Here is a 27,864-nt window from a genome sequence, read left to right on the forward strand (position 1 = left end):
TCCAGAAGTGATTTCCAGATTGTGGTAAGATCATTGTGGAATGACTGGTTTTGCTGTTTCCAAGGTAAATCTGGTCAGTATAATTATGGCATTTGCAAGGCAATTCTCCATCTCTTGATTATTCTCTGGCCTCATGTCTGGGATTGTTCTAGATCAATTCATAGAGATTGATTGTTATGGTCAGTACCATCCTATTGTTTTATCATATGCAAGATCTAATCAGAGGAACCAAGTCTTTGTCTCGCACTACCTGTCTGATGACTTTTTGGCACAGATCACTGTATTCTGGCAGAGAGGGAGAAATCCTGGCTGATTTTCACTGCTTCTTTCCCTCACTCATGGGTCAGTTCATATCGGAGGGTAAATGTTCCACGTTCATCCATTCCAAAGTACACCATCACTTCTCAGAATCAGATTTATTATCACTGACATATGGCATGAAATTTGTTGTTTTGTGGCAGCAGTACAGTGCAGAGACCTAAAATGACTATAAATTACAAAAATAAATAGCGCAAAGAAAAGGAATAACGAGGTAGTTCGTGGGTTCATGGACTGGTCAGATGGCAGAGGGGAAGAAGCTGTTTCTGAATCATTGAGTGTGGGTCTTCAGGCTCCTGTACCTCCTCCCTGATGTCTAATCTCATTCCAGATTGTTTGTGTCAATGTTCTGTTCCAGCTGATATCAATTAATTCAGAAAGCAGCAAGACTGAACTCAGAATCTCCTCCTGTGATCCAGTGGCAAACCATGCAGTGGGGTCACTCACTGAACCATTCTGGTCATATTCTTTCCTTAAGCCATGTTTTGCCACTGTGGGCAGAGGGTGGCTCCTGAAGATTTCAAGTATTGGAATTCTGCAATGTTCGGACTTTAAATGGCTGTTCCAAATTGCTGCAGATCCGTCCAGGGATGGAATCTACAGCCCTACCCTGGACTGACGTACATGTATCTCCAGCCACATCAGTGGGGTTGGATCTTAACATCTCCTCACTTCCCAGCAGTAAGGGATGAATGAGAAATGGCAGTGTTGCTGCTGACATGAGGACTGCCTGTGAATGAATAAATAACAATATATTTATGGCTTTTACCCAAGCTGCTGATTTAATAAATTCAGTGCTGGTTCAATGTCCTGAGACTTGCAGATTGATCTTAAAAATCTCTCAACAGAAAACAAGACAATGAAGCTGCCTGTAACATCTTATAAAATCTCTCTCCAGATTGGGAATGCTTTGGCCAAGAACATGTGTGATAAGAAGGCTGTGAATTCCGTGAACAGAACATGATTAATTCAACCTGACTTTGTCTCCGTATCTTCTGTAAATATTTTCATCTGTTTCCACTTATTCAAAGCTGAGAAAACACCTGCTGACCAAACCCAGCTTCACTCACGGTTCAGCAGATCCATTTCAGGAGTCAGCTGATGTTCTTTTAGTAGACTCATTCTTACATTTGGAAACCAGAACCAGACAGCGAAAAAGGGTGAGTATTGGTGGACTTGCTCTGTCACTGGGACAGTCTGATGTTAGGTGTGTTCATGGAAGTTGAGACAAACTGATTGTCCCAGTGGCGTAGGCTCTGTGACCGGCAGCAGGGGGCAGTCACACTCCCTCTGGCTGTAGTGAATCCCCAGTGACAATTTTGTTCTCCACTGTTCTATCAGAATCAGGTTTATTATCACTGAATTAGATGAAGTGAAATTTGTTCTTTTGTGGCAGCAGTACAGTGCAAAGACATAAAAATTACTATAAATTTCAAAAATAAATAAACAGTGCAAAAGGAATAATGAGATAGTGTTCATGGGTTGTTCAGAAATCTGATGGTGGAGGGGAAGAAGCTGTATCTGAATTGTTGAGTGTGGGTTTTCAGGATCCAGTATCTCCTCCCCGATGGTAGTAACATGAAGAGGGTATGTCCTGGATGGAGAGGGTCCTCAGTGACGGATGCCGCCTTCTTGAAGTGCCGCCTCTTGAAGATGTTCTCAATGGTGGGGAAGGTTGTGCCCATGATGGAGCTGGCTGAGTCCACAACTCTCTGCAGCCTCTTTCAATCCTGTGCATTGGAGCCTTCATACCAGGCTGTGATGCAACCAGTCAGAATGCTCTCCACTGTACATCTATAGAAATTTACAAGTCTTTGGTGACATACTGAATCTCCTCAAACTCCTAATGAAGTAGAGCTGCTGGCATGCCTTCTTCATGATTGCATCAATGTGCTAGGCCCAGGGTAGATCCACTGAGATGTTGACGCCCAGGAACTTGAAGCTGCTCACCCTTTCCACCACTGACCCCTCAATGAGGACTGGTGTGTGTTCTCCTGACTTCCCCTTCCTGAAGTCCACAATTAACTCCTTGGTCTTGCAAGCGTTGCGTACGAGGTTGTTGTTGTGACACCACTCAACCAGTTGATCTACCTCACTTCTGTCTGTCTCCTTGTCACCATCTGAGATTTTATCAACAACAGTGGTGTCATCTGCAAATTTATAGATGGCATTTGAGCTGTGCCTAGCCACACAGACATGAGTGTAGAGAGAGTAGAGCAGTGGGCTAAGCACACGTCCTTGAGGTGCTCCTGTATTACATGTCAGTGAGGAAGAGATGTTTTAACTGATCTGCAATGACTGTTATCTCCCGACGAAGAAGTCAAGGAAGCTGAGCTGTAATCAATAAACAGCAGCCTGACGTATGTTTTGCTGTTGTCTAGGTGTTCTAAAGCTGAGTGGAGAGCCAGTGAGATTGTGTCCGCTGTAGACCTGTTGTGGTGGTAGGCAAATTGCAACGGGTCCAGGTCCTTGCTCAGGCAGGAGTTAATTCTAGCCATGACCAACCTCTCAAAGCACTTCATCACAGTAGATGTGAGTGCTGCTGGGTGATAGTCATTGAGGCAGCTCACCCTGCTTTTCTTGAGCACTGGTATGATTGATGCCCTTTTGAAGCAGGTGGGAACCTCCGACTGAAGCAGTGAGAGGTTGAAGATTTCCTCGAACACCCCAGCCAGTCAGTCAGCACAGGTTATCAGTACCCTGTCAGGTACACCGTCGGAGCCTGACGCCTTGTGGGGGCTCACCCTCTTGAAAGATATTCTGACTTTGGTCTCTGAGACAGATCACAGGGTTGCCAGATGCTGGGGGGATTCACACAGGTATAGTGTTATTTTTCCTTTCAAAGTTGTAATCATGATAATCATGGGAGACTTCAACTTCCCAAATATTGATTGGCACCTGCTTAGTACCAAAGGTTTAGATGGGGCAGAGTTTATTTAGTGTGTCCAGGACAGATTCCTGTCACAGTATGTTGACAGGCCGACTAGAGGGAATGCCATATTGGATCTAGTAATAGGTAATGAACTGGGTCAGGTGACAGATCTCTCAGTGGGTGAGCATTTGGGGGACAGTGACCACCGCTCCCTAACCTTTAGCATTGTCATGGACAAGGATAGGGGCAAAGAGGACAGGAAGATATTTAATTGGGGAAGGGCAAATTATGAGGCTATAAGGCTAGAACTTGCGAGTGTGAATGGGGATGACATTTTTGAAGGGAAATGTACTATAGAGATGTGGACATTGTTCAGGCATCTCTTGCAGGATGTTAGGGATAAATTTGTACTACCACATGTTTTCTTAGCACAGGAACTTTCATCACTTCCATCAGTGCAATCATCATCACCATCACATTTCCACACTGTGGGGATACAACGGCCATTTCGGCACTGAAACTGCGGCAGAGAAAGAATGGCAAGTGAAGGAACCATGGGTGACGAGAGGTGGAACATCTAGTTAGGAGGAAGAAGGCAACATACATAAGGTTTAGGCAGCAGGGATCAGAGAGGGCTCTTGAGGATTATAGGGTAGCAAGGAAGGAACTTAAGAAGGGGATGAGGAGAGCAAGAAGTGGGCATGAAAAAGCCTTGGCAAGTAGGGTTAAGGAAAACCCCAAGGCATTTTTCACTTATGTGAAGAGCAGAAGGATGACAGGAGTAAAGGTAGGACCAATTAGGGATAAATGTGGGAAGATGTGCCTGGAAGCTGTGGAAGTGGGTGAGGTCCTCAATGAATACTTCTCTTCAGTATTCACCAAGGAGAGGGGCCTTGATGATGCTGAGGACAGTGTCAGTAAGGTTAATGTTCTGGAACATGTAGATATCAGGAGGGAGGATGTGTTGGAGCTGTTAGAAAATATTAGGACAGATAATCCCTGGGGCCTGATGGAATATTCCCCAGGCTGCTCTGCAAAGTGAGGGAGGAGATTGCTGAACCTTTGTCTAGGATCTTGGAGTCCTCGTTGTCCACAGGAATGGTACCGGAGGATTGGAGGATGGCAAATGTTGTCCCCTTATTCAAAAAAGGTAGTAGGGATAGTCCAGGGAATTATAGACCAGTAAGCCTTACATCTGTGATGGGCAAGCTGTTAGAAAGGATTCTTAGAGATAGGATCTATGAGCATTCAGAGAATCATGGTCTGATCAGGGACAGCCAGCATGGCTTTGTGAAGGGCAGATCATGTCTCACAAGCCTGATAGTGTTCTTTGAGGAGGTGACCAGGAAGATTGATGAGGGTAGTGCAGTAGATGTGGTCTACGTGGATTTTAGTAAGGCATTTGACATGGTTCTACATGGTAGGCTTCTTCAGAAGGTAAGAGGGCATGGCATGCAGGGAGGCTTGGCTGTGTGGATTCAGAATTGGCTTCCCTGTAGAAAGCAGAGGGTTGTGGTGGAGGGAGTGCATTCAAATTGGAGGGCTGTGACTTGTGGTGTCTCACAAGGATCGGTTCTGGGACCTCTACTTTTCGTAATTTTTTAAATTTTTAAAAAAAATTTTATTTACAGCGTGGTAACAGGCCCTTTCGGCCCAATGAGTCCGCACCGCCCATTTTAAACCCCAAATTAACCTACCCGTACGTCTTTAGAATTATAAGGTGTACTTTGGATGAGGAGGTAGAAGGGTGGGTTGGCAAGTTTGCAGACGACACAAAGGTTGGTGGTGTTGTGGATAGTGTGGAGGATTGTTGAAGATTGCAGAGGGACATTGATAGGATGCAGAGCTGGGCGGAGAGGTGGCAGATGGAGTTCAATCTGGAGAAGTGTGAGGTGGTACACTTTGGAAGGACAAACTCCAAGGCAGAGTACAAAGTTAATGGCAGGATTCTTGATAGTGTGTAGGAGCAGAGGGATCTGGGGGTTCACATCCACAGATCCCTGAAAGTTGCCTCACAGGTGGATAGGGTAATTAAGAAAGCTTATGGGATGTTAGCTTTCATAAACTGTGGGATTGAATTTAAGAGCCATGAGGTAATGATACAGCTCTATAAAACTCTGGTTAGACCACACTTAGAGTACTGTGTCCAGTTCTGGTCACCTCATTATAGGAAGGATATGGAAGCATTGGAAAGGGTGCAGAGGAGATTTACCAGGATGCTGCCTGGTTTAGAAAATATACATTATGAAGAGAGACTAAGGGAGCTAGGGCTTTACTCTTTGGAGAGAAGGAGGATGAGAGGAGACATGATAGAGGTGTACAAAATTTTAAGAGGAATAGATAGAGTGGACAGCGAGCACCTCTTTTCCAGGGCACCAATGCTCAATACAAGAGGACTTGGCTTCAAAGTAATGGATGGGAAGTTCAAGGGATATGTCAGAGGAAGGTTTTTTACCCTCAGAGTGGTTGGGGCATGGAATGCGCTGTCTGGGGTGGTGGTGGAGGCAGGTACATTGGTCAAATTCAAGAGATTGCTAGATAAGCATATGGAGGAATTTAAGATAGATGGATGTGTGGGAGGAAGGGGTTAGATAGTCTTAGGCAAGGTTTAAAGGTCGGCACAACATTGTGGGCTGAAGGGCCTGTATAGTGCTGTACTGTTCTATGTTCTAAAGTGTGCATAAGATATTGAGCTCATCAAGGAGTGAAGCATCACTACCATTTATGCTGTTAGGTTTTGCTTTATAAGAAATACCTTATAGTTGTGTATCTGAGGCCAATGCTTACCCCACAACCACCCCTTAAACAGATTCCCGGCCCCTTATCACTTTGTTTTTTAGTGAATTAGCTATCCTAGTTCCTCCAGTTTCTTTCTAGGCATGCATCTACTGAGAAGGGGAAGGTATCTGTGCCTGGGTTGGCCGTTACACACCAGCCCCCACACGGGCTTCATTACCACTGGCTGGAAGGTGCAAGTCAACTGGAGACAAGCTCTGCAGCTTTGCTACACAAACTTAGAACGCACAGACAGACACATGCACAGACAGACAGACACACACACACACAGACACACACTGTCATGTACCAGCAACAAAAGAAACACACTGAGTCGTGTATAAGTGTTAAAACTATTTTATTAATAACTACTTATGATAATAAGAAAAATAAAAGTAAAAAAATGTTGAAATGTTAGAAGTAAAAATGTTAGATCTTAAACATTAACCCCAAAACTAAACTTGAAGTGTGTGTGTGGCAAATTCCCAAACTCCACGTCCAGGAATAGTTCTCAAAGTTCAGTTCAGCAAACCGTAAGGTGAAACGTGAGCAAAGGCTTCTTCAACAACCACCGTTGACTGAAGACAAAAGGTGGACAGAAAATAGAGAGTAATTACAAAATCCAGATGTTCCACGATGGAACTCATACGACACCTCAGTGTCTACTCAGCAGTGACTACTCCACCGTTTTGTTCCGAAGCATCTGCCACCCTGAAAGGCACTCGAATCGTGGCCGTCCACACAAGTACCTGTTTCCCTCTACAGGTTAACGACAAAGTGGACTCCACTGGATTATTCCAAAAGTCCCTATGTGGAGTGTAGTGACAGACACAGTTACAGTTTTTCATCCATCGATAGAGACTAGGAGGCTGGTCTCTCCCCCCTCCCCCTCCCGGACTGTCTGCTCCAAAAAACGTCATTACGTCCTTATCTTCTGTTGTCGTCATCACGCCACACACACACACAACTCTATCTTAAAGGGACATTCACCAATAGTAACCTAGTCTGTAACAACACAGACACACACACTAGTATACACACACCCTAGAACATGTACATACAGACATTCACCAGTAAATGGGATTAGTGTTGATAGGTACTTAATGGTGGGCATGGATGTGGTAGGCTGAAGGGCCTGTTTCTGTGCTGTAGGACTCTTAGCTAAGAATAAAACTAGGGGATCACCAGCATTAACCTGGCCCAACATGGTGTTGCTCCCTGTCAACATAAACCTTCTCCATGAATACCTGAGAACTGGTGTGTACATTGGGGAATCTCTCCCGTACATTGGGGGAGCTGTCCCACACATTGGTCAGGTAACAGCCTGACACAGCCGTCCTCACAGAATCAGACCTTCAGACAACGTGCCAGACTCTTCATCACAATACCTGGGTATGCCCTGTCCCACCAGTGGTGGCTGCACAGTGGGAGGGGAGAAACCTTCAAGTCTTCCCCATTGACTCCAAAGCCCATGGAGTCTCATGGTATCAGGTCAAACATGGGCAAGGAAACCCCCTCCTGATCACCAGCCACCACCCTTCCCCAACTGATGAGTCAATGTTCCTCCATGTTGAAGCAGACTTGGAAGAAGCACCGAGAGTAAAGACACAGAATGTCCTCTGGGTGGGGACGTGTCCATCATCAGGAGTGGGTCAGTAGCACCACCACCGACTGAGCTGACTGAATCCTTAAGGACGGAGCTGCCAGACTGGGTCTGTGGCAGGTAGTGAGTGAACCAGACCGGGGATAAACTGACCTGACCTTTTCATCACCAGTCTCCCTGTGATGTGTCTGTCCGGGACAGTAGTGGTGGAAGTGACCACCGTGCAGTCCTTGTAGAGACACACCAATCTTCACAATGAGGACACCCTCCATTGTGTTGTGTGGAACGACAAATGTACTGAGTGGGCCAGACTCAGTACAGATGGGGCAGCTCAGAACTGAGCGTCTATGAGGCGCTGTAGACCATCGACAACAGAAATATTCTCTACACACCCTGTAATCTCACTGCCATGCCTGTTCCCCACTCTTCTATTTCAATCAACCTGGGGGGTTAACCTGCTTCAGCATTAGCAGCTGAACATTGTGAGGTACCAGGCTGGAGAAGATGCATACACGTAATAGACAGAGATGAGCAATCTCACAACCCACACATTGCTCAAAGCTCTGCAGTTCTACCACATCTTCTCAGGAATGGTGGCAGGAGATGGCTCCAAGAGCATCTCCATCCTTAACAACCTGGGGACCAGCACGTGGATGCCTGTGAAGCAGCTGCAGTCATGTTCAACCAGAAGTGGTGAGTGGATGCTCCGCTTCCTCTCCCTCCTGAGATCCCCACTGTTACAGCAGCTCACCTCCGGACAATTCTATTCACTTCATTGGTACAGGAGCAGAGAACATACTGAAGACCTGTGCTCTAGAACTAGCTGTACTTCTGACCAAGATGTCCCAGTACAGTTACAACACGGGCTATTGCCTGACATTGTGGGAAATCACCCAGGCAAGCTGATGATTACCACCCAGTTCGTCTACTGTCAAACATCAACAAAGTGATAGAAGGTGTCATCAACAGCCCTGTCAAGTGGCACTTACTCACCAGTAATATACTCACCAATGCACAGATAGTGTTTCACTGGAAACACTTGACTCCAGACCTCATCAGAGCCTCAGACCAAACATGGACCAAACATCTGGATTCCAAAGGTGATGTGAGAGTGACTGCCATTGACATCAAGGCAGGATTTGAGCGAGTGTGGCATCAAAGTAGCCTGGTTAACCTGAAGTCAATCGGTGGAAATACTCCAATGATAGAGTCATATGGTGCACAAAGGAAGATGGCGGTGGGTGTCGGAGGTCAATCATCCAAGCCCACGATGTCAGTACAGCAGTTCCTCAGGGCAGATCCTAAGCCCGAACGTCAGCAGCTGCTTAATCAAGTACCTTCCTTCCATCATAAGGTCGGGAGTGGGAATGTTCACTGATGATTGCATGTTATTCAATTCCATTCACAACTCCTCAGTAAATGAAGCAGCTTTTTACAGAGTGCAGTCAGACCCAATAGCAAACGGGGGGATTAACATTCCCACCACAGACAATGTCTATCTCCAACAAAAAATAGTCTAACTACCTTTCCTTGACATTCAATGGCATTACCATTGCTAAGTCCCCTACTTGGGGTTACCATTGACCAGAAACTCCTGTACGAACCATGTAAGTACTTTGGTTTCAAGAGCAAGTTCAGAGGCTGGGTATCTTGTGGTGAGTGACTCACTTTCTGATGACCTGAACTTTTCCACCATCTTCAAGGCACAAATCAGGCGTGTGATGGAACAGTCTCCAATCTTCCAACAACTCTCAGGAAGGGTAACACCATCCAGGACAAGGCAACGCACTCAATCGGCATCCCATCCACCACACTCCCTTCCTCCAGCACACAGTGGCTGCAGTGTGCTCCATCTATAACATACATTGCAGTTACTGAGTCAGGCCACTCTAGCAGCACCTTTCAAACCTGTACCATCCAGAAGGACAAGGGCAGCAGGTGTAGGAGAACACCTCCGCTTGCAGGTTCCCCTGCAAGTCACACACCATCCTGACTTGGAAACGTATCACTGTTCCTCCACTGTCACTGGGTCTAAATCCTGGAGCTTCCACCTTCACTAAAAGGCATATCGTTGTTCAGAAAGCAGCTCTTCCCCACCTTCTGGGGGGCAGTTAGGATGGGCAGCAGAGGGTGGTCTTTGACAGTGACAACTGAAGGTTAAGAAAGCCTGGCCCTTCGGGAACTTGCATTGATACAGATGGATGCCTTCAAGGAAATAGTTCAAGAGGAAAGCACTTGAAGTTTACTTTAGATTTCTTTTTTATATCTACTCCAAAGAGGGTTTGCTTTGCTGGAGTGTTCTTTTAACAGCAGCAACAGATAATTCCTGATTTCACATGAATTCCTAACACATTGTTTACAAGACACAGTAATTCCCTCTGCTGTAGTGGAGTGCGATGTGGAGACAGCGACAGAATTGACATTTCCCTTTATAAATTTGCCATAGTTCATGATGTGTCCTTGTTGTTAGGACAACACAGCTCCAGAAAATGACTTTAATGAAAACCTTTTACAGTTTGTTGTTGTGGCGATGTGCACTTCTGTGTGGTACACTTAGGAACAATGATGCAGTTTGTTTACTGAGGAAGTGAGCCAAGCAGAACTTCAGCCCTGACTGGGCCCCTTTTGGTTTGGCCACAAGTCTGGTTCAAGTCAGAGCCATTTGGGTTTGCCGGTTGCTCTGATATCTTCCCCTGTATTTCCTTTCCCAACACTTGCTAAGTTACGGCAGACACACCTTCACTCCCCTTGAACATTCCTGCACTCGTTTCAAAGTCTGCACATCATGAACTTCTTCAATAAAATCAGAAAATCAGCAGCTGCTTCTGATCAGCATCTGTGGAGCTAATGTTTCAGGTCAAAGATCCTTCATCAAGAACTTCGCTTATTAACTTACCCTTGATTTAAAATACAAAGCAACTCTTTGTTCCCCCACTTTGCTGACCTCCCAACCTTGACCTTTGTCCCCTTGCCTAAGAATTACTTCTCATCCATTTTGCTGCACTTTATGTTGAGGGTCACTAAAAGTAAATAAAACTGGAACTTTCACTCCAGGGGAACTGCTGTCACATTTCTCCCATTTGTCCAGATTGCATGGGTGCCATGGAGAAGCATGAAAGAAAATGGAGAGGGAGGGGGAGAATCAAGGGGGAGAAGGAAGAGGATTGGTAAACAATGGGGGGGATGGTGACGGGAAGTCTGGGTCCCACACTCTGTGATTGGTTCCTGTGCTCTGTGATTGGTTCTTGAGGTCTGCGATTGGTTCCCGTGCTCTGTGACTGGTTCCCGAGCTCTGTGATTGGTTCCTGTGCTTTGTGACTGGTTCCCGTGCTCTGTGATTGGCCCCACCTCCCCCACTGTGATCCAGCCATTGCTGTAGTGACTATAGGACCTATAGATTGAAGCATCCTACACTGAGATAAACTGATGCTGAAAACAAACTGCTGGAGGAACTCAGCGGGTCAGACAGCATCTGTGGAGAGAGATGGACAGTTGATGTTTTGGGTTGAGACCCTTCATGTGGACATCGACACTTGATGATCTATCTGTTTGCAGCTTGTGGAAATCAATGTGGATGGTCAGCGGGTAAAAACAATGTCGAGGCAGACCCTTTAAATCCTTCCATCCCTGCCTTGCCTCGAGTGGTTCCTTGTTTTACTGAGTGAAGAGTGACGGTCTTAGGTTGTGAACTTTTAATCTGATTTCTGTCAGTAAATGCTTCATATTGATGATTTCATCACATGCAGCAAGCGCGAGAGGGAATCGACGCCCACATTGGGTTGTTTTGTGCCAGTCCAGTCCCCTGATGGACCCCACTTCTTACACACAACCAACGGCTGCAACTGTTCCTTTTCTCATCCAATTACCAGGCTCCCATGCACTAACAAACACCATCCATTAATGATGCCAAGTTCTGACTCAGCTGCAGCTGACAGTATCAGGAAACCAGTTCTAGTTGACCAGGTAATTAACTGTGAAGCTGCCACAGACGGGTTAAGGTTAATGCTAACTAAGATTCTGATGGTCTAATGTAGCTAATTTTAAAGTGAGATCTCCCCCTTACAATTCCAATCCCTCCCATATGTTGACCCTTGCACACAGTTGAAGCTGCACCCAGTCTGGGCTCCCACAGTGTTCCTCTGTTTGATGTTGCTGGTGGAAGATCAGCATTAGTCTTTTTGAATGGTGGAGCAAGTTTGAGGGGCAGAATGGACTGGCCCGGCTCGTATTTCTCATGATCTTATACGTTCAACAGATGATAATGTGGTTCTTGGAAAAAGAAATGAGTGCTCCAGTTACGTGAGATCTGGCAGTGGTGGAAGTAGGTTCTCCTGTGGAATCTAAAGAGGAGCAGGAAGCCACTGCAGATTACATCAGGAGGTTACTTTGGTGCAGAAAGACAAAAGTTAGCACAAATGTACAAGGAGCAATCAGGGAGGCTAATGGAAAGTTGGCCTGTACTGCAAAGGTTAAGGAGTGTAAAAGTGGGAAGTTTTGATGTAACTTTACAGCAGCTGGTGAGACGGCGCCTGGAGTACTGCAGTCAGTCTCTCTGCATACTAAAGGAAGGATTTACTTGCAGTGGAGGCAGTTCAGGGAAGGTTCGCTAGTTGGTTCCTGAGATGAAGGGCCTGCCTTAGCAGGAACAGTTGAGTAAGTTGGCATTGAAATAAGGGGGAGGGGATTTTGTTGAAACATACGAGATTCTGAGGGCAGTGACAGGGTGAAAACTGATGGCAAGTAGAACCAGCGTCATGGTTCTGAATAAGGAGCTGACCTTGAAGATAATTCTGAAGGTTCTGAATCTTTGCAATTCTCAACCCCAGGGAGATGTGGAAGCAGAAACATTGAATATATTCGAAGTGGAGATTGACAGACATTTACACAGGGGTATGGGGAGAGAGTGACAGTGGTGCTGACGCCAAGGGTGGATTGGCCTGAATCTCACAGATCGGCAGAACTGGCTGGAGGGATGATTGACCCATTCCTGCTCCTGTTTATGATTTTCTTAAAGTGCAACTAGCAGTATTTCCAGAGAATGATAACTCCCAGAATAATCTGTCATACACATGTGGACGAAGGATTTCACTTTGGATGAACTTGCAATGACACAATAATGGAATTGAAACAAAGCCTTTTGCAGTTGCAGACGATACCCGCATTTTTATTTTCCAGTCTGTTTGCAAAATAACAAACAGGGAAGCTTTTCTTGTATCGTTACTTGCTACCGTTAAACATTGATCCAAAGTCTTGTATTTAGAAAGCAGGAAATGCTGAAATACTCAGCAGGTAGGCAGCAACCGTGGAGAGAGAATCAATCTCCTTCCATCAGAAGGAATGACGGAGCTGGCTGAGAGGTGAAGGCCTCTTCGTCTCCAGAGGTTTGTTTACTGTTCTTTCATTTTGATTTGTACTGGATCGAAACAGACTGCAGCTGAGAAATTGGATAATGTAGCACCACAGCTTTATCTGGTATGCAATGTGCCCAACCCATTGACCTGTCTCCTCTACACTCCCTGACCACCTCCCTATCCCACCACAACACTGCAGTTATTGTGCCACCTCCCATCCTGAAGCATAGAACAGCCCACTCCACACTCCCTGACCTCAGCACCTCATGATCCTGGTCCAACAGTGACCATCCAATCGATCTGTCTCCCCTACACTCCTGACTACCTTTCAAACCCCCAAAACTTCCAACCCTAGTGCCAGGTGGAACTTAAGCCAAAAAAGAGTGCGATACAACAGGACAAAGTAATACACATTAAATGGGAGGAAATTCAGAAAAGGGTAAAAACAGAGGATATTGGTATATTTGCTCAGACATCATTCAAGGTAAAAGGACAGCTGGGTAAGATGGCTGAAGAAGGAAACTGGGTATGAGAGGAGGGAGGCTCTGCTAAAATCGGCTATCTTCTGTGTTATAAACTTTTTTTAGTTCTGTGCTGTGGCTAGATTTGAACTCATGTCCGTGGATCATTAGTCCAGGCCTTTTGTTACTTTTACCAAACAGAACCATGATTCTTTATTCCTAGAGTTAGCCTTTAGATTGATTGATCCTTTGTTTTTTCATTTTCTTAAAATGGTCTTAAATTTTCACAAATCTATTTCTTTTACCAGTTCTTCCTCAGATGAATTCTTTTACAAGTTTTGGTGTGACTGATTTGCAACAATTTGATGATGAACTTGCGCCTATTGGAAGATGCAAGTCTTGTTCGGGTAGAGGAACAGAAGGATCTTGGAGAGCAAATACAATAGTCAGTAAAAGGTGCACCACAGATGAGAAAGGTCATAAAAAGTAATCCAAGCACTGCGGTTTATTTCAAGAGGAATAAAACTGAGAATATGAAAGTTATGTTAAACCCAATTTGAACCTTGGTTGGACAACACTTAGATTACTGGAGTTTAGTTCACCATGGGGAATGGATGAACAAACTGGGTCCCTCTTCTCTTGAGAAAACTAGGCTGAGGAGTGAGCTAACAGAGCTCTTCAAAACGTGAAGGATTTTGATGAAAATGAGTGGATGTGGAGAAAATGCTGAGGAAGAGTGGAACTAGGAGTCATCAATATAAGAAAATCACAAGAAATCCAACTGGGAATTTAGAAGAAACTTCTTATCCAAAGAGCAGTGGGGATAAGGAACTCAATACCACCGGGAGTGGTTGAGGTGAATAGTTTTGATGCACTGAAGGGGAGAAACATGACAGAGAGGGAATAGAGGGTCACACCAACAGATTTCCATGGGAGGTTTCAGTTGAGCAGAAACGGCAGCATTGACTATCTGGGCTGTATGACCTGTATCCTATGTAATGTACATTGGCACCATTGATAGCTTATTGTGTCTGATAATGATTTCATTATTTGTGAAGTGAGTGTTGTTAATTCAACAGTTGGAGCCTGTGACATCAATAGGGATTATAAATCCACGGTGTCAGTGCAAACCTTTGGAACAAAATGAATCCACACTGCAAACACGTGGATGAGTGTTGTTGCTATTTTAACAGCAGAGTGGCTGGGCAGTAAGAGAATGAAGAATAGAGTGTGCATGCTCAGTAATAAAACAGAAAAACAGTGACCTGAACCCTTGCATCCACATTTGCTTTGGTGATTGACACAAGCTCTTGAGAGAATGTAGAACTGGTTCACATCCAACACTTTCATTACGGCTGTATTTGTGGGAAGAATATCTTTGCTCTTTATCTGGTTATTGAAGAATGAAAGGATTTTTGTAATTTGAAAATGCCAAGATACTTACCATAGAAATCTAAACCAGTATACACTCCATAATGCTGTAAAACTGAGCATTTTTGTAGTTTCTGCGCTATTATACTGACCACACTCTCATTATCAGTTATTATTAATGAAGAAGTTGGATTATTTGAACAACAGTACCAGTTTATTTTTTTAAAGGTCTGTTGTTGATCAAAGAGGCTCAAATGAAGCTGTCAAACTGAAAAGTGATGTTAGAGAGGACTACTTCAATGTATAAATTCTCCTGAAATCTAAGATTGTGTTGTTTCTTTACAATGTGTTATCCAAGCCAGCTGTTGTTTTATGTACAGCTTATATCTTTTGTTGTAATTTTAACTTATATCAAACTTATTTCTTGTGAACAATGCTCTGCTAGTGCTTGCTTTTCTTTGGTGTTTGTTACAGGAGTAAGTATTTGAAGTTCATTTTTATTGTTCATCAACCTCATCTAATGTAACTATTTAAGGGAGATTGTGTGTATCCCTTACATGACAATATTTTCCATTAAGGCCGGTGAGCCAAGGTAGTAAAAAACAATGTATCTGCCCTAAGCAATTGGTAAAAACAAGAAATCCACTTGAATCTGCATTTTCCAGAGTGAAGCTGCTTTGTTACGGGTCCTGGCTGTGATTACTCTGGGCTGAGGGTTCCTAGTGATCTGGCAGATCAAGAAGCACAATGTCTTAGCTCTCTCCCTCTCTCTCTCTCTTTCTCTCTCTCTCTTTCACTCTCTCTTGGCCAATTAACCTGGAGATTGTTGCACTTATGTATGTTATTGATAGCACTGTTGGATCTACATTCATTTCAAACAGTTACTTTGGTCAGTCCAGTTTATCAGTGAAAGTAGGGAACCTCTAATGGAAGCATATTAAAACTGCACTTGTATTATCCATCTGCCAGATTAATTCATTTGGGTATTCTTAAAGGTCTATTTAGTAGTGGCATTAGCGGTGATCTTTCAAGAATCACTAGAGTCAGGAATGGTTCTGGAGGACTGGAAAATCGCAAATGTCACTCCACTCTTTAAGGGAGGGAAGCAATAGACAGGAAATGATAGGCCAGTTAGCCTGACTTCAGTGGTTGGTAAGATGTTATTAAGGATGAGGTTTTGGGGTACTTGGAAGCTCATGATAAAATAGGCCGAAGTCAGCATGGTTTCTTTAAGGGGAGATTTTGTCTGACAAATCTGTTGGAATTCTTTGAGGAAGTAACAGGCAGGATAGACAAAGGATGTTGTTTACTTGAATTTTCAGAAGGTCTTTGACAAGGTGCCGCATATGAGGCTGCTAAACAAGATAGGAGCCTGTGGTATTACAGGAGAGGTACTTGCATGGATAGAAGATTGGATGACTGACAGGAGGCAAAGAGTGGGAATAAAGGGGGCCTTTTCAGGTTGGCTGCCGGTGACTAGTGGTGTTCCTCAGGGGTTGGTGTTGGGTTCACCACTTTTCACATTCTCTGGATGATGGAATTTAGGGCTTTGTGGCCAAGTGTGCGGATGATACAAGGATAGGTGGAGGGGCAGGTAGTGTTGAGGAAGCAGGGAGTCTGCAGGAGGACTTGGACAGGTTGGGAGAATGGGCAAAGAAGTGGCAGATGGAATACAGCGTGGGGAAGTGTACGGTCATGCACTTTAGTGGAAGGAATAAAGGCGCAGACTATTTTCTAAATGGAGAGCAGATTCAGAAATTGGTGCAAAGGGACTTGGGAGTCCTAGTGCAGGATTCCCTAAAGGTTAACTTGCAGATTGAGTCGGTAGTAAGGAAGGCAAATGCAACGTTAGCATTTATTTCAAGAGGACTAGAATATAAAAGCAAGGGTGTAATGCTGAGACTTTATAAGGCATTGGTCAGACCACATTTGGAGTATTGTGAGCAGTTTTGGGCCCCATATCTAAGGAAGAATGTGCTGGCATTGGCGAGGGTCCTGAGGAGGTTTACAAGAATGAAAGGGTTAAAGTATGAGGAGCGTTTGATGGTTCTGGGCTTGTACTCGCTGGAGGTTAGAAGGATGAGGGGGGATCTCATTGAAACCTACTGAATATTGAAAGGTCTGGACAGAGTGGATGTAGAGAGGATGTTTCCGGGAGTGGGAGAGTCTAGGACCAGAGGGCACAGCCTCAGAATAGAAGGACATCCCTTTAGAACTGAGATGAGGAAGAATTTCTTCAGCCAGAGGGTGGTTAATCTGTGGAATTCATTGCCACAGATGACTGTGGAGGCCAAGTCATTGGGTCTATTTAAAGCAGAGGTTGATAGGTTTTTGATTAGTAAGGGCTTCAAAGGTTATGCGGAGAAGGCAGGAGAATGGGGTTGAGAGGGAAAAATAAATCAGCCATGATTGAATGGCAGAGCAGACTAGAAGGGCCGAATAGCCTAATTCTGCTCCTATGTCTTATGGTCTTATTTTGTTGAGGCTTTAGCAGATTTACAGGTCTGTGTGAAGATTGGGAAACAGCAAAGTTCGCCTTAGTGATGGAAGAAATCACCAAGACAGAGAATAGAATATGAAACAGGCAGTGGAGAGATCCAAAGAATCAAAAATGATTTAAGATTCCAGAGGGATTTGCGAACAGGCTCTCTGATAGCAGTAGTGGTCAATCGCAATGTTTGAAAGAACTGCAAAGAAGTTCGCTGACAATCAACACAGGCGCCCCTCAAGGATGCGTGCTTAGCCCACTGCTCTACTCTCTCTACACACATGATTGTGTGGCTAGGCACAGGCAAACACCATCTATAAATTTGCCGATGATACCGCTGTTGTTGGCAGAATCTCAGATGGTGATGAGGAGTTGTACAGGAGTGAGATAGTTCAGTTGGTTGAGTGGTGTCACAATAACAACCTTGCACTCAACATCAGCAAGAACAAGGAATTGATTGTGGACTTCAGGAAGGGGAAGTCAAGAGAACACACACCAGTTCTCATTGAGGGGTCAGCGGTGGAAAGGGTGAGCAGCTTCAAGTTCCTGGGTGTCAACATCTCAAAGGATCTGTCCTAGGCCAAAAACATTGATGCAATCATGAAGAAGGCATGCTAGTGGCTCTACTTCATTAGGAGTTTGAGGAGATTCAGTATGTCACTGAAGACTCTTGTAAATTTCTATAGAAGTATGGTGGAGACCATTCTGACTGGTTGCATCACAGCCTGGTATAGAGGCTCCAATGCACAGGATCGCAAGAGTCTGCAGAGGTTTGTAGACTCAGCCAGCTCCATCATGAACACAATCCTCTCCACCATCGAGGACATCTTCAAGAGGCTGTGCCTCAAGAAGGCGGCATCCATCATTAGGGACCCTCACCACCTGAGACATGCCCTTTTCACGTGAATATCATCGGGGAGGAGGTACAGGAGCCTGAAGACCCACACTAAACTATTTAGGAACAGTGTCTTATGAGGATAGGTTGAGCATGCTAGGGCTTTTCTCTTTGGAGCAAAGAGGATGAGAGTGCCAAGTGCTGGGAAGTGGGATTAGTACAGGTGGATACTTAAGACCATAAGATATAGGAGCAGAATTAGGCCATTTGGCCCATCAGGTCTGCTGCGCCATTCAATGGTTTTTCAACCCCATTCTCCCACCTTCTCCCCATAACCTTTAACCTCCTTACCAATCAAGAACCTATCAATCTCTACCTTAAATACTCCACAACCATCTGTGACTGAATTTGGATGATCAGCCACAAGAACATTGAATGGCAGACAGGCTTCTGCTCTTATTTTTCTGTATTTCCTGTTCAAAATGCAGCAAGTTTCCCACCATTGCATTACCTTCAGTGGCCCATTTGGTTGACCTGACCAGGTCTTCAACCTTTGTTACCCTGATTTGTCAAAAGCTTCTCTTGTTGTTGGGTACTTCAGTGCACTACTCCGTGGTCTGAGGAGCTCATCCCTGTTGAGCTGAAGGTGGACACGTATTTGCACTGTACAACTGGATGGAGCAAAGGTGTGAGGATATTTTCACCAACAACCTGTAGCTGGAGCAAGAACAATGTGTGTAATATTTGCAGTCCACATCACTTCAGTGAAGTTTGAAAAGTAGAGAATAAAAGGAAGGGAGCTGCCACAGATAGAGTGCTGGGGGAGTCCCCAGGTAAAGCGATGGAGGTGGTGTTGGAAAAAGAAAGCATTGCAGGAGGCTCTGAAGCTAGGACTGGTGAGAATCGCAGCTGTGCAGCAGAGAGGTGTGCAGAAGGTGAATGGTGTGGTCACCACTGACATGTTGCAAAGTAGTTCAGAATAGGTGGAGGAATAACGTACTACAGTCATAACCTAGAATCATAGTAAACATAAAACAGGAGGCCACACAGCTCAGACTAGAGCCTAATCCCTCCTCCCAGCACTGGATCTGTAGCCCTGTGGGTCATGGCTCTTTGACACACCCAGATACTGTTTAAATGTGATGAGGATCTTTGCCTCCACCACCCAAGTGGACAATGAGTTTTCATCCTCTGTGTGACTTTCTATCTCCCTTCTAATCCTTCTACCAAGCACTTTAAATCCATGCTCCCAGGTTTTTAACCACCTAACTAAGAGAAAAGAAGTTCTTCCTATTGACTCTGAGCCCTATCTCATTCTTCCCTCAATCTCCACTTTATCCAGATGTGGACCAACATTTCTACAGTCCTGGCAACATTCTTGTGAAGACCCAATGCACCCTCTGCTGTACAATCTAATCTTTCCTTTAAGGTGGTGTCCAGAACTGTACGCAATGCTCAAGCTGTGGCATAAATAGTGCAGTATTGGAACTTGTATATTATTGTCACTTGTACTGAGGTACACTGAAAAACTTGTCTTCATACCGTTCATACAGATCAATTCATTACACAGTGCATCGAGGTAGTACAGCGTAAAAACAATAACAGAATGCAGAGTAAAGTGTCACAGCTACAGAGGAAGTGTAGTGCAGGTGGCAAGATCATAACAAGGTAGACTGTGAGGTCAAGAGTCCATCTCATCGTATAAGGGAACCGTTCAATAGTCTTATAACAGAGGGATAGAAGCTGTCCTTGAGCCTGGTGGTATGTACCCTCAGGCTCCTGTATCTTCTGCCTGATGGGAGAGGGGAGAAGAGAGAATGACTTGGGTGGGTGGGGTCTTTGATTATGCTGGCTGCTTCACCAAGTCAGCAAGAGGTAAAGACAGAGTCCATGGAGGGGAGGCTGGTTTCTGTGATGTGCTGGGCTATGTCCACAACTCTCTGCAGTTTCTTGTGTCCTGGGCAGAGCAGTTGCCATACCAAGCAGTGATACATCCAGTTAGGATGCTTTCTATGGTGCATCGATAAAAGTTGGTGAGTGTCAAGGGGGACGTGCCAAATTTCTTTAGCCTCCTGAGAAAGTAGAGGCGCTGCTGATCTTTCTTGGTCGTGGCATCTACGTGGTTGGACCAGGACAGGCTGTTGGTGATGTTCACTCCCAGGAACTTGAAGCTCTCAACCCTCTCGACCTCAGCACCATTGATGTAGACAGGCGCATGTACACTGCCTCCTTTCCTGAAGTTAATGACCAGCTCTTTTGTTTTGCTGACATTGAAGGAAAGGTTGTTGTCATGACACCATGTCACTAAGCTCTCTATCTCCTTCCTGTACTCTGGCTCATCATTTTTGAGGTACAGCCAACTACAGTGGTATCATCTGCAAATTTGTAGGAAGAGTTAGAGCAGAATCTGGCCAGACAGTCATGAGTATATAGGGTGTAGAGTAGAGGGCTGAGGATGCAGCCTTGTGGGGCACTAATTTTGAGAATATCGTGCTGGAGGTGTTGCTGCCTTTCGTCACTGATTGCGGTCTGTTGGTTAGAAAGTCAAGGATCTAGTTGCAGAGGGAGGTGTTGAGTCCCAGGTCTCAGAGTATGGTAATGAGTTTCCTTGGAATTTATAGTTTTGAAAGCAGAGCTGTAGTCAATAAACAATAGTATAACGTGGGAGTCTTTACTGTCCAGATGCTCCACAGCTGAGTGTAGGGCGAGGGAGATGGCATCCACTGTAGACCTGTTTCGGCGGTAGGCAAATTGCAATGGGTTGAGGTTGTCTGGGAGGCTAGAGTTGATGCGTGCCATGACCAGTCTCTCGAAGCACTTCATGATGGTGGATATCAGAGCCACCGGTCCATAGTCATTAAAGGCACATTGTTTTTCTTAGGTACCCGGATGATAGTGGTCTTCTTAAAACAGGTGGGGACCTCAGATTAAAGCAGGGAGAGGTTAAATATGTCTGCAAATACTTCTGCCAGCTGATCAGCACAAGATCTGAGCACATGGCCAGGGACACCATCCGGGCCAGATGCTTTCATTGGTTCAATCTCCGGAAGACTGATCTTATGTCCTTGACGGTGACCACGGGTTCAGTTGCATTGGAGGCTGTCAGGGTGGGTGGTGACAATCCATTCCCCTTCTGTTCAAAATGTGCATAGAATGTGTTAAGCTTATAGGAAGGGATGCACTGTTGTTGACCATGCTGCCCGACTTTGTTTTGTAGCCCGTTATAGCATGTAAGCCCTGCCTGAACTGACGGCTGGTTTGGGACTCTATTTTGGACTGGTATTGTCCCTTGGCATCTCTGATAGCTTTACAGAGGTCGTTTCTCGATTTCTTGTGAAGGTCAGGATCACCTGATTGGAATGCAGCAGTCCTCGACTTCAGCAGGGAGTGGATCTCCCGGTTCATCCATGGCTTCCTCTTTGACACACAGTCCTCAACACACTTGCAGATGAAGTGTGTGATGGTGGTGACATACTGCTCTAGACTGGCAGCTGAGTCTTTGAACATGGACCAGTCCACTGACTCAAAGTAGTCGTGCGGAAGCTCATCTATTTCCTCCACAAGTAAACAGTTCCAGCATCATCTCCCTGATCTAACGTCCTGTGCCTTGGCTAAGTTATGGTCACTGACAAAGCTTTTTGCTTTCCTTGTGGCAAGGATTTCAAAGGAGAAGGGGAATAGAGTGAGGAGGTTGTTAGCAGTACAATAATTGTGGCGTGCTAAAGCGGACTGCAGGTAGTTTGAACGTCCCATGAGGGACTTGGGGAAATGTTTTCAAAGGCTGGAACAGGAGGAAGAGAGGCTGGAAGGAAATGTGAATGCTAACAGCAGAGAGGAAGGTCTAGAAGTGGTATCAATGACTGACACCGTGTATGATGGCGAGAGAAATTTCTCAGTGAGAAACTTGAGGCCCTAGGAAGGTTGTGGGGATCAATGGGAGCTAAGAGAGTGGGATTGGATGAGTGCTCAGAGGGAAAGATGTTAACGGAGTGGGAACACAGACCAGGGTAAGATTAGCTGGTTAGGACCACTCTGCTGTTACTGCAACTTGGGTAGGGCTGAGAGTGAAGGTTCACCAGATGGGAAGGCTTCACTCGGGAAAATTATCATCACTGAGACAACAAGATCAATTCAGTTATTCACAGTGAGTTTATGTTTGGCCAGGTGGTGTTCTCACCGATAGACATTCAGGAGGTGGAGAAGGTCAGTGACTGCTGGGGTACAGAGTCCACAAGGCCAGTCGTGTGGGGGAGAGTTTGATGGGGAGATGAACTGCCAGCAGAGGTGGTGGTAGAGAGAGAGGTTGCAGCAAGCAGTGATGGCAGCTGAACAGACCCACAAAACCACAAAGAGAATACAGTAGGTGTGGGCTTATCACAGAGCACATCAAGTCTGAGGTGGCTGCAGGGAACAGGTCGGCGGAGAAATGGTGAAGGCTTGGGGCTTGTCTGTTTGAGGCAAGGTATCTATGAGGAGCGAAACTTAGGAGGCATGTCAGGGATAAGAGGAAGGGGAGGAGATGGGAAGATGCCCAAGAGAACTAAAGAGAAGAGAGAGAAAACAATATAGAATCATGAGCTCTGGTTCGGGTTGTGGAGATTGGGGATGAGGAGAGTGCAAGGGGGTAGCTAAAATGCAAGAGAAATCTCGAACCCCGAAAATGTTACTATCGTTGATAACCTGGTTAAAAAACTTGCCGGCATAATACCCAGTATTTGATTATATTCCAATTAATATTGATATTAATTCATTTTCAATATTTCTGATTAAAGAATTCAGGACAATCAGCCTAGCTCATGCTATAAGAAAGATTTTGTACTTGGGAGCTAACTTGCAGCTAACCAGAAATAATTTAACAAATGTGAGAAAATTCGAGTTGTCACTGACGTGTCTTGTTTTCATTTGTTGCTTGTCCCAGAATCGGAACATAAAAGAAACAAGTAACCCAAGAAACTGGGGAGGTTGAGGGGAATTTACAGAAAGAGTTTTAAAGACAACGGATTATAGCAAGCATGTAATCTGTTGCAGTAAACAAACCCGTAATATCCTCCCTTTCATCACATGATACAGCTGCTTCAGCACAATGGCCTTGTTCAGACCACTGGTCTGTGTTGAATGCTATAAATTCAATCAGTCAGTGGAAGGAATAAACCTTACTTGGGTCATACAGCAGAGTTCCAATGGGTTTATAATTGTTAACGGAACTAATTAGTTAGATGATTCTTAAAAGTTCTCAAGGTTCAATTATGAAGTGATAGTGAAGTTTTGATCAAAAAGTTTATGACAGATCTGAGAGCACATTAGACCAACCCTTGCAGCAAATACTGGTGTCCTCTGATGTTTGTTGTGGTTAATTTTGGAATTTGGTTTCTAAGCAAACATGTCTGCAGCTTGTTATTGACTACCAGAACATTTGGAGTGGAAATTTAAAAATTAGGATCTTTCCATTAGGCCAGTCACATCTTCCAAACATTCCCGAAGGTGTTTTGCTGAGATCAACGTGAAGGGCAATGCTTCCCAAGTAGAACCAATCCCTTGGACTGTTTAGGGTCCTTTAGACCAATGTGACCCTTCAAGACCCAGCCTGTAAATATCTACAGTTGTAAAACAGATATTACTGGTGATCTACTGAGCAGAACTGGGAGCTTCAACTGGTTTTTCTCCTGCTCCCAGCTCAGGGGAGTTGAACTCATCTCCCTTAAACCAAGCAGTCCTGAGCCTGAGGACACCCTGTCCCCCCCCCCAATACACAGTATCGTCCGCCTGTCCCTCCCCGATACACCGTATCGTCTGCCTATCCCCCTGATACACTGTATCGTCCGCCTGTCCCCCCCAATACACGGTATCGTCTGCCTGTCCCCCGATACACCGTATTGTCTGCCTGTCCCCCTGATACACCATATCGTCCGCCTGTTCCCACCCGATACACTGTGTCATCCCCCTGTCCCCACCCGATACATTGTATCGTCCTGTCACCACCCAATACACCGTATCATCCACCTGTCCCTCCCCCGATACACCGTATCGTCCGCCTGTCCCTCCCCAATACCATCACGCCGTCACCAACTGTGAATACAGTCAAGGCCTGCACTGCAGGAAAGGGGGAGTTCATCAGTTTAAAGGCCGTGATCCAATGATGTCACTGGTGCCACCTTACGACAATATTGAGTGCTCAGTCTAGGTTAAACTCATGGGACCCTGTCGTTATGGAGCAAGCTGAGCTGAGGGGAGCAGTACTAAATCCTCTTCCACTGGCGTCACCTCCTCCGACACCCAGCCAGTCCTTGGCAACTGCTGGGAATTTCCCGCCCCACAAATTCTCCCCTTACTCGGGGTCCATTCTCCACAACTCAGTTGCCTCCTGCCTGCTGGCCTTGGGCATCAATCCCACCGACTTCAGGAGGGCACCAGCTTCATATCATGAGGCCTGTCATGGAGCAGAAACGCTTTTTCTTATTTCTTTCTCCACAGGAGCTACCTGACCTGCTGAATTTTTTCAGTGTTTGTAGGATTTTTCTTTTCTTTTACAATATTTTTTATTAATTCCAGATAGAAAATACAAAGTACATGAAACAAAAGACAAAATGTTATAAAATACATTGTATTGAGTCACACTAGAAATCACAATACCTCATAATGATAAACAGAAATGATAACTAATTAATATTAATAAATTGGAATAATTTTATTATTAAAAAAATCTAAACCCACCACCAAGATGGAAGCTGTTTGGTAAAAAAAAGATTTTAAAAAAGCCCTGAAGACATAATAGTATTAGCCAGTATCTGTACTTTAAGTACCAAATCAATGGCTTTGAAAGTAGTTCAGAAAAGATCCCCACAATATTTGGAAGTCCAGATTAGATCCAGAAATTGAACAATGGATCTTTTCTAACTTTAGATATGACATAACATCCCGTAGCCATTGAACGTGAGTGGGGGGAGTAACTTTTTTCCATTTAAGCAACACAGCCCTCCTGCCTATAAGACAAATAAAGGCTAATATGTGTAAATCGGAAGTCTCTAAAATTATGCCTTTTTCTCCAACAATCCCAAATAATGCAGTTAAAGGATTTGGCTTAAAATTTATTTTAAAAAGCACAGAAAAAGTTTGAAATACCTCTAGCCAGTATTTTTTAAGACTTGGACAAGACCAAATCACGTGAATTAAAGAAGCCTCTCCATTATTGCATTTATCACAATAAGGAGATATATCCGAATAAAAACGAGATAACTTGTCTTTGGACAGGTGAGCTCTATGGACCACTTTAAATTGAAGGAGGGAGTGACGCGCACATAATGATGAAGTATTAACCAATTAAAAAATTTCATTCCAAGTTTCCTCAGAAATTGAAATCTGCAGATCATGTTCCCAAGCATTTTTAATTTTGTCTAAAGGAAACTTATTTTCTATTATCTCTTTGCTAAGCTCTTCACTTCCTTTATCAATAAATAAATTAACATAATTTGGTGGTTAAACATGCTTTGAGGATTTGGTTACAATTTAGAAAATATGGTTTATCGAGATTTTCTTTGTCTGGTCCCATTTTTGCTAATTGTTTTTTTTAAACCTTCTATGACTGACGTAGTTTTTAAAGAATGGGATAGATTGGGTATTACTTGTTTTCAGGATCTATTTGTTGGAGGAAATTTCTCAATGTTTGGACAATTGTCAATTAAATACAATTTAACAAAAACTCACTTTTTTCGATATTTGCAAATCAGAGACTTTCCCCGATCTCAAGTACATACATTCCCTATAAGTCCTGATAAGAACTTACTAGATGCAATTTTGAATTTGAAGCCTTTTTATGATGGTTCAATATCTAAGATTTATGGTAGGTTATCAGGAATGAATAAGGCTCCTTTAGGATTTTTCTTTTAAGTTCATAATTTTCATTAGTTTAATTTGATATTTTCTATTAAATATTCAGGTGCAGCAGTGAGCAGCTGTGGGCAAGAACAGTTAAGCCTAAGAATTGTTTCTAAAGGTTTGAACACGTGGAGGGAAGGGAAGAGAAGGGAGTGCGGTTGAAGGAAGATAGAGGGAGCAGAGAATTTTGAACGCGTACTGCAGGAATAGAACACGGCACACAGAGCAGTGCAGCACAGGAACAGGCCCTTCAGCCCACCATGTGTGTGCTGACCATGGTCCCAATCGAACTGATCCCATATGACTGCACATGGTCTGTGTCCCTCCATTCCCTGCCTCTTCATGTGAGGAGACAACTGGAAAAGGAGGAAACAGTAACAGTGAGAAAGACGCGATGAGATGGAGCTGTGTAGGAAAGGAAGGCAGGGAATAGAAATGCAGAGAATAGGAACTGAGCAGTGAACAGGTTGTGAGTAATCCCTCCCTTCCCGCACCCCACTGGTTACAGCAGCTCTGACTGATGCAAGCTCTGCTGTCTGTGCTGCAGCTGGATTTAGTTCCTGGCCCCCTGCCAACTGTCACCCATTCTGCAGCAATGAAGGAGAGAGTGTGGAGCTTTCGAGACGAGCAGACACAGCATGGGGAATACTCACCACAAGAAGAAAGTAGCCCATTGTGCAAAGCGCCGACCTGTTTGGTACTTTGGTCTCGGTCGCCCAGACAAGCAGAAACAAGGTAGCACTCTGATTTGTTAAACAATAAGCTTTTAGATGGAAAAGCTCCAGTGAGACTTTTACATTGTGTTTCTATGTACACACACACTTGCTGTGAGTTAGTGAATGTACTGACAACTAATGCAATGTCGTGCAATGTACTGTGTACCAATTTCTCAGTTAGTTCAGCCTAAGCTGAGTTTGCAATTGTAAATTGTCACTCCTGTGAGCTGCTCTAGTTCTGGATTTTGGTGTGAGTGCAGAGTTATAACTAGGTCACAAGGTGTTTGATTTAGCCAGTGTCCCTCTTTGTAACAAGAACTGCTTCATTTCAGCAGGAAAATGAACTGAGTTTGTATTTTTAAATAAGTTGCAGGACAGGTTTGGTTTAGCTTTGAAGTGTGTTACATCTGAAGTCTCCCCATGCTGTTCTCTCATGGAGGGCAGTCATAGCCTTTGTTCTGAGTTAATTGGGTTTCTAATTGTAGCCTCATGATTTGTGTGTTGATGACAATGTCTCCATTTAGCAGCTTACTGAATCAGAGAATTGTGTTTAAGCTAAAAGCTGTTGTGTTGAGCAAGGTGCTTGAATATCCCCAGGGAGTCTGGAGCTGGGCTTTGCTGTAAACCTAGCAAGTTTGGGATGAAAGGTAGGTATTGTTTTAATGCAGGATACTGGAATTGGCAGAACATGCCTGCACTTGTGTAAGTGAATATCACAACGCGCCCCATACAAAGGCTGAAACAGTGAGCATCAGGGACTAGACATTTGCACAATTATGTCTTTTTTTTCCTGATTGTCATCCATTTCAGTGAGGGCAATGAAGGTAAAAACGTGGCATGTGTGTGTAACAGGGCTCTGTTGTGTGGCCACATTATACTAATGAATCTTGCCCACCACTCAGCTCCCTGTGAAGGATTACCTTGATTTCCTTTCAATTGATTTTAAAATTAAATGTGTTTATGTACTTGCCTTCCTCTGTAAACCTGTTTCCTGGAAGATGCTTAGTTTCAGGTGTTGGAACAGCAAGTGAACAGGAGCAGTGAACTAAATACTGTAATTGTACAATCTGGTCTCATCTTTATGTATGATGAAAGGTTGCAGTGTCCTGGTATTTATAAAACATAAATGCTTGACAGAATTCCACACCTGCTGGATTCATGATGTTAGAAGGAAAACTCAAGTTTTGTTTTATCTAATCTGT

General features: G+C 44.4%; 1 protein-coding gene across 2 annotated transcripts in view; it reads left to right on the forward strand.

The window, feature by feature from the left end:
• Positions 1-27,864, forward strand: part of LOC127581658 (uncharacterized protein KIAA1522-like) — a 161,872-nt gene that overhangs the window by 30,044 nt on the left and 103,964 nt on the right. Inside the window, exon 1 of one of the 2 annotated variants that reach the window (XM_052036237.1) lies at positions 26,537-26,681. The exons of the other annotated variant lie outside the window; for it this stretch is intronic. Coding sequence (XP_051892197.1) covers positions 26,585-26,681 — 97 coding nt within the window. The 5' untranslated portion in view covers positions 26,537-26,584. Of the gene's footprint in view, positions 1-26,536; positions 26,682-27,864 lie in introns of those variants that run through there. 2 annotated transcript variants of the gene reach the window in all.

This window comes from Pristis pectinata, chromosome 22 (assembly GCF_009764475.1).
Source record: "Pristis pectinata isolate sPriPec2 chromosome 22, sPriPec2.1.pri, whole genome shotgun sequence".
Taxonomy (NCBI): domain Eukaryota; kingdom Metazoa; phylum Chordata; class Chondrichthyes; order Rhinopristiformes; family Pristidae; genus Pristis; species Pristis pectinata.